Below are 6,670 nucleotides of genomic sequence, written 5' to 3' on the forward strand. Positions count from 1 at the left end.
CACCTCACCATCCTCCCCGACGGCACCTTCGCCGCGCTCTGGTCGGCGTTCGCGCGCCTGATGATGGGGAGGTACAGGAGGGCGCCCGGGCTGTCGTTCCTGGACACGTGCTACAACTTCACGGGGCACGACACGCTGCGGGTGCCGTCGGTGGCCCTGGTGTTCGCCGGCGGCGCCACGGTGAACCTCGACGTCAGCGGGGTCCTGGTGAAGCTGGGGTCGGACGAGCCGGGCGTGGCTTGCCTGGGGTTCACGTCCACCGGCGACGACAAGCCCGTCGGCATCCTCGGGAATACGCAGCAGAAGACGTTCGCCGTGGTCTACGACGTGGTCAACAGGAGGATCGGATTCGGCGCCAAGGGCTGCGCCTGAATTCTTGCCGTGATTCCTACACGATCACCGGCAGTAGTGTGATGATTCAGAAATGGGAAAAATGGAAAGTGGCTTTGACGTGCCATGTGTGCAAAATATCACCAATTAGGCGGGCGTGATCCATATAGACCATTTTGCTCCACTGGCGATCTATATGGATCATCGTTTTAGCCGGCGATCCACTGAAGCACAGATCCACATGGATCATCATTTTGGCCGGAACACCTTTTCCTTTATCTAAAAAAAACATGGATCGCCATTTTAGCCCACGATCGATATGGAATGTTTCTATAGGTCACCCTTTCAAGTTGTAATCTAAATAAACTATTTTTATCATGGACAAATCCATTTCTCTATCTTTTTATTGAAAGATATTTTTAATTCTTTGGTTGGTGATCCATTTGAATCCCCATTTTAATTAAGTTGAAAAAATGCAAACAATTAGAAAAAAAAAGTTCTTCATATGTTGAAAATGCAAACACAGATAACGTGTTCTGTTCACATGCAAACAATCAAATAGTATGTTCCTGGCATTCACTTGCAAACTTTTATTGCAACAATATGATTACACCATGTATAGGGAATTTAGATAGCTATATATGAGTACAACCAAGGTTCCATTGTATATCATCATGGCGCACGTTTCACAGTGGCTGTCAGGCTCCTCTTTCCTCCATGGTGGTGGCCTGGTGGAGGCGCGAACATGTACAAAAGCTTCCTGCTCCCACATCTGCCGACCGTTGGCACTCACCTGCCCACCACCGGTCGTTTCAGGAATGCGTGTCACGCAAAGGTTGGTCTTCGGGCGATGTCCGACCCTTCGACGGCGTTTGCTCGATGAATCCATCCGAGGAAAAGTTCGCATCTTGATCAGCTTAAATACGTGGTGCGAGCAAAAGGCGCATCGCACTGGAAAAGTAAGAATATATGCCTCTCGCCTTGCGGAAGGCGCGGTCATAGAAATCTCAAAGCTAGTAAGTGGTAGGTGTGTTGACTTGTTGACCAGTGCTTGCCCTACGGTGGTGCTCGCTCACTAACTTGAGCTCAAGCATTATATAAGCGGCGAGCGCAGGGACGTCGAGCGTGCACAGATCGACAGGGCTCCTCGAAATCATTGGAGATATGGCTTCTGGCGCGCGGTGCTCCGCGCGTCATGGTCATGGACGACGTGGAATCGCGGCTGTTCTCGCGCTAGCCGCTCTCGCCTCGCCTTGCCGCCACGGCGCCGCGGCGGCGGCGGCGGCCGAGGGCAGCGAGCCGAAAAAGTGGCACGTCGTGAGCATCAGCTCGCTGCTGCCGAGCACGGCTTGCACGGCGGCGAAAGGTAGGAACTAGGAAGCATCGGTCCTCCTCGTGTTTTACGGTTGGGAAACTTTTTACTCCATTGAGTTGGACGCTATCTTTGGAAAAAAAAATAAAGAATTGGACCATAGGTACCCTAGGTCCCATACCCCTTCCCATTAGTTGCCAAACACACCATAGGTACTATCTAGCTTGGGGCTTGGGTCGTGGAGCTCTACCTCATGGACAGACTGATGGTATATTATTTTCAAACATTCTCGGATGCTTTTTATGTGAGTGTACCGAGCAGTTTTCCATCTCTTGTATGTTACCTTGCTTCAAGTGCAAGGAGCCAAGGAGCAATGAAGCACCACGGGGCTCCTTTGGCCGGGCTTCAAATAGCTCTGGGAGCACCCGAGGAGCTGGAACCCGTGGAGTCACAATTTGTGGCTTCATCGACTCCTTGTGATTTGATGAAGGGAGGGAGAGGGTAAAGAAAAAAAATTCTAATGAACAGTTATACAGTAGCACCTTTGGTGGAGCTTGAGCCCATAGGAGCCATGCCAAAGGGGAAAAAAAAATTCTATGCAGTTTTGTGCTGCTAACGGAATTGCTAAATCTCACTGCTTTATTTATGATTCAATTATGATAGAAAACTCGCCTTATGGCTGAATGGCCGTCCTGCAGCAGCATCAAAGTCGTCGGCTCTCAGAGTCGTGCACCGGCACGGCCCCTGCTCACCGCTGCACGCTCGCGGCGACGCGCCGTCCCACGCCGAGATTCTGGAACGGGACCAGGACAGGGTCGACTCCATACGCCGCAGGATCGCCGGAGCTTCGGCGATCATCAGCGACGCGGACCGCGTCGCGGACTCGAAGACCGTGTCTCTGCCTGCGCGCTGGGGTATACCTCTCGACACCACCAACTATATCACCACGGTCGGCCTCGGCACGCCGCCGAGGAACTTGTCCGTGGAGATCGACACCGGCAGCGACCTGTCGTGGGTTCAGTGCAAGCCGTGCGCGCGCTGCTACGAGCAGCAGGACCCGCTCTACGACCCGGCGCAGTCGTCGACGCACTCCGCGGTACCCTGCGGCTCGCGGGAGTGCCAAAAAGTCGAGGCACAAAGGTGCGCGGCGGACGACAAGTGCCGGTACGACATCACCTACGCCGACAAGTCGCACACCAACGGCACCGTCGTCCGCGACGCGCTCACGCTGGCGGTGTCGCACGCGCTCCCGGGCTTCGTCTTCGGGTGCGGCCACGACAACGACATGGGGCCGTACGACAAGATCGACGGGATCTTCGGCCTCAACCGCGGCAAGGTGTCGTTACCCTCGCAAGTGGCGGCGAGATACGGCGGCGCGGGTTTCTCTTACTGCCTGCCATCGTCGCCGAGCGCCGAGGGGTACCTAGCATTCGGCGGAGCGGCGCCGCCTCCGAACGCGCAGTTCACGGAGATGGTGAATGGCGCCGAGCCGTCGTCCTACTACCTCGACCTCGTCGGCATCAAGGTGGCCGGCCGGGAACTCGAGATCCCGCCGGCCGTGTTCGCGGCGGGCGGCACCATAATCGACACGGGTACCGTGATCAGCCGACTGCCCCCGCGGGCCTACGCCGCCCTGCGATCAGCTTTCGTCCGCTCCATGGCCGCCTACAGGAGGGCGCCTGCGCTGTCCCTCCTCGACACGTGCTACAACTTCACCGGCCACACGAGGGTGAGGATACCGTCGGCGGCGCTGGTGTTCGCCGGCGGCACCACCGTGAGCCTCAACGCCAGAGGGCTGCTGTTTGTGTCCACGGTGTCGCAGACGTGCCTAGGCTTCGCGTCCACGGGGGACGAGACGACCGTGAACATCCTCGGGAACACGCAGCAGAAGACCTTCACGGTAATTTACGACGTGGACAAGAAGAGGATCGGGTTCGGCGCCAAGGGCTGCAACTGACATTTCATAATGACCACCCGTTGGATGTGATCAGCAACTGACATTTTGCCATGATTCATAATGATCACTCGTTGTGCTTTCGTAAAGAAATATCACTGTTACTAATATTTGTGTGGTGAACAGTGAACCGCGCAATGTATTGCCATGACATCATGAAGGTACTACTACGTACGGCCGAACACCAAATTATCAAAGACCCGATAAGAAAATGATCATACGTGTCATTGATTCATTTCTGATAAAAAAGGGAAAAATGTTGTCACTTGTCACCATAAAAGGTACAAAAATAAAGTGAAAATTTCCAATTAGGCAACCGTAACATTCGATGCATTGCCGCACCATCATATCATCATGTGCACATTATTCCATAGAATTAAGAAAGAAGTTGTTGCGCCGGATCGTGCCAAAAATCCGCTGCAGATCTCTGGATGGTAGGGACTTAGCAGTCACGCGTCTGAAGAGCTGCTGCTAGACGGCGCGTCCGATGGGGATGAGGCGGCGTCGGGTCCCGGGGCGGGCGCATCCGAGGCTGGTGCGTCGGCGGACAGTGACCTGCCCTCGACATCGGCGGCGACGTCGCGCGCCTCTGCCGCGAACGGCGCCACCGCGACAGCAGCGAGGAGGAGCACAACGAGGAACATGGCACGGGCCATTATTGCTGGCTCTAGCTTGGGGGTGGGTGCTGTTGGGTTGTGGTGTATGGGAGTGTGGGACCAAGGCCGATGGTTTGCTTTGATTGCCTGGTTGTTTTCTGTATTGCGATGATGAGGCGGGTGCGGTAGGGAGTTTAAGTACTAGACCCATAGCTATTTTTAGGGAAGAAGCTGTGTCACGTCACGCCACGCGTGTGGTCCACCGGTTCCTCGCATGACTTAACACTACTGGAATACCCCCTGGATACGCTATATTTAGAGTTTAACATGCTTTATTTCATCTCTATATCAACGTAGGCATGCTTTCATAAATAATGTTAGAAACATCTTCGTATGGACCGTGTCAAATCTTATAGAGACAAATTTTTTTAAGCGTTTCTATAAAAGAAAGAGAAATTTCATAGACACGTCAGATGCATGTCTACACATATTGATACAATTTTACAGACACGTATATAAAACGTGTCCAGTGATGTAGTTACGTAGTATAGTAATGCTTCAGTTTGTATTAAGAAATTCAGTTTGTATTAAGAAATGTAGAGACAATCTCTTAGATATATTTATAAAACATGTCTACTAATATAGACATATCAGTACAAGTTCAATGACACCTTGTTGCATGTTGAATAGTGTAGAGACATACATTCATATATGCATTTTATATTCTGGACAATACGGCTATAGCCCAGTTATATTCAGCCCATTACGTTTTTCTTAATGATCCATTAAGTTTTGGGCTGAATTTTACAGGCTTGGCAATATCCATTAAATAAATGGTATGGCCCAGGTCCATTGAAATGACTCATATACAATTTCAAGCCCAATTCATAAAAATATACCATTATTCATACATACAATTCCATCTATACATGCATGCATTCATGTTTATTCATATTACAATTCCATCTCTAACAAAAGTATTCATATGTACAAATTCCCTATTTCTCACAATGAACCAAAGACTTGTCAAATTTTGCTTCTGATCATCATTCACTAGCTTTCCATCCCTGCAAATGAAAAGACATAATTTGTCATGAGTGAGAGAACCGACAGCTTATCCCTCCCTCAAGAAAGAGAGCACGCCAAAGCTAGGGTAATCAGTGCAAGCAAAAGCTATACTGTAGATACATTGCTGTAGAAAGGATCCGAAGAGCTAATTCAGATATGATTAAACTAATCATGTACTAAATTGAGATCAGCTGTGGAATAAACAAACGAGCAGTGATTATTGCTAAATTGGGATCAGCCATGTACTAAATTGAGAAATGGAAGGAACAAGAGGAAAGGATCACTCCTAGTCCTAGCTGCTGCTTGCTGTGATGTGCTGTCAACGATGCAATCAATGAGAAGTAGATCAGGAAATTCAGAGAGGTATAGAATTTGGAATTCAGGTCAGGTTAGTAAAATCAAGAAATTTGGGGCCAGTGCAGTTAATTTTCAGTTAACATTTCTATGACACAAATCACCGGACCATGTATAGTTCAGTTTAAGTTAACATTTTACACCATCAATATTCCTCCATCTAGTTCTTTAATACACTAGTACCAGTAAATTGTAAAGCTCAACAATGGGTAGGTAGACCCTTATGATAACTGATCACATGGAACAAAATAACGGAAAAAAGACATGATGCATCACAGGCCTACCCTTACCATCTGTCTTTGTCCAATATGATCTTTTTTGTAATCTGCAGATTGCCAATGAGAAAGTAAGGGGAGAAAAAGACAAACTAACTTGCTGCAACAAAAAAAAGGTATAGTAGGCACTGATGCTGCTGTTCAGAATTCAGACATGTAGGTTTTTACGGTTCAGGGTCACAAGGGACCTGATGCGGAATGCCTGAAACTAAAGCTTTTCACAGTTCAACGTTGTATGAAAAAGAAAAAAAGTTAACAGCACACGATTCGACTGAACTTGCTGTTTAATTGAGAGCAACACATTCAATTTTTTTCCTGAACTTGCTGCTTTCTGTGAAAGCATTCAATTCAAGTCTGGGAAAAAAAATGACGAGCACGGGGATCACTAAAGGACAGATCACATCACCTCAACGTAAGAGTAGCAAAGCTCGGAATCGCTCTTGCAATTTCACCTTCGTGCTCGTCGACCAGCCAGGACTACGCCTCCCGAGGTAGCCAGCGTTGGTGGAGAGAGGATCGGATGGGCAGCGGCAGTCTGCCAGTCTGATGCCGAGCAGGCCGCGTGAGTGCACCGAGAGGCCAGCCCAAACCTAGATTGCTGGGCACTAAGCCCAAATTACATTCTAGTTTGCAAATTACAACACATGTGAATCATATGTTAAATAATATTTCCCATAAAAGGAAAAATAAGTGAATTTTTCAGAAATATACATGCTTAAAAATCATATTAAATTATTTTGAAAACTAAACGTATAAAATCAAGATTTTGTTAAATATTCAT

The 6,670-nt window shown here is 49.0% G+C and overlaps 2 protein-coding genes across 3 annotated transcripts in view; both read left to right on the forward strand.

The window, feature by feature from the left end:
* LOC101765764 (aspartyl protease family protein At5g10770) overlaps nucleotides 1-728 on the forward strand; it is a 2,532-nt gene extending 1,804 nt beyond the window's left edge. Inside the window, exon 3 of the mRNA XM_022824326.1 lies at nucleotides 1-728. Coding sequence (XP_022680061.1) covers nucleotides 1-372 — 372 coding nt within the window. The 3' untranslated portion in view covers nucleotides 373-728.
* A 743-nt stretch (nucleotides 729-1,471) lies between these two features.
* LOC101766184 (aspartyl protease family protein At5g10770) lies at nucleotides 1,472-4,343 on the forward strand. Of its 2 annotated transcripts, none has more exons than XM_004959504.4 (2): nucleotides 1,472-1,696; nucleotides 2,341-4,343. In XM_004959504.4, exons 1-2 carry the CDS (start codon nucleotides 1,495-1,497, stop codon nucleotides 3,597-3,599), a joined length of 1,461 nt encoding a protein of 486 aa, XP_004959561.1. In that variant the 5' UTR covers nucleotides 1,472-1,494; the 3' UTR covers nucleotides 3,600-4,343. The 2 variants fall into 2 exon arrangements, with proteins under 2 accessions (XP_004959561.1, XP_012699281.1); XM_012843827.3 differs by having other exon boundaries at nucleotides 2,344-4,343.
* Nucleotides 4,344-6,670: the final 2,327 nt, after the last annotated feature.

Source organism: Setaria italica, chromosome II (assembly GCF_000263155.2).
Source record: "Setaria italica strain Yugu1 chromosome II, Setaria_italica_v2.0, whole genome shotgun sequence".
NCBI lineage: Eukaryota > Viridiplantae > Streptophyta > Magnoliopsida > Poales > Poaceae > Setaria > Setaria italica.

Bases quoted from the DNA above. Each gene is read 5' to 3' on its own strand.
- LOC101766184 (XM_004959504.4), top strand. From the start codon at position 1,495: ATGGCTTCTGGCGCGCGGTGCTCCGCGCGTCATGGTCATGGACGACGT. The intron at 1,697-2,340 runs GTAGGAACTAGG...GCCGTCCTGCAG, and splicing joins GGCTTGCACGGCGGCGAAAG to CAGCATCAAAGTCGTCGGCT.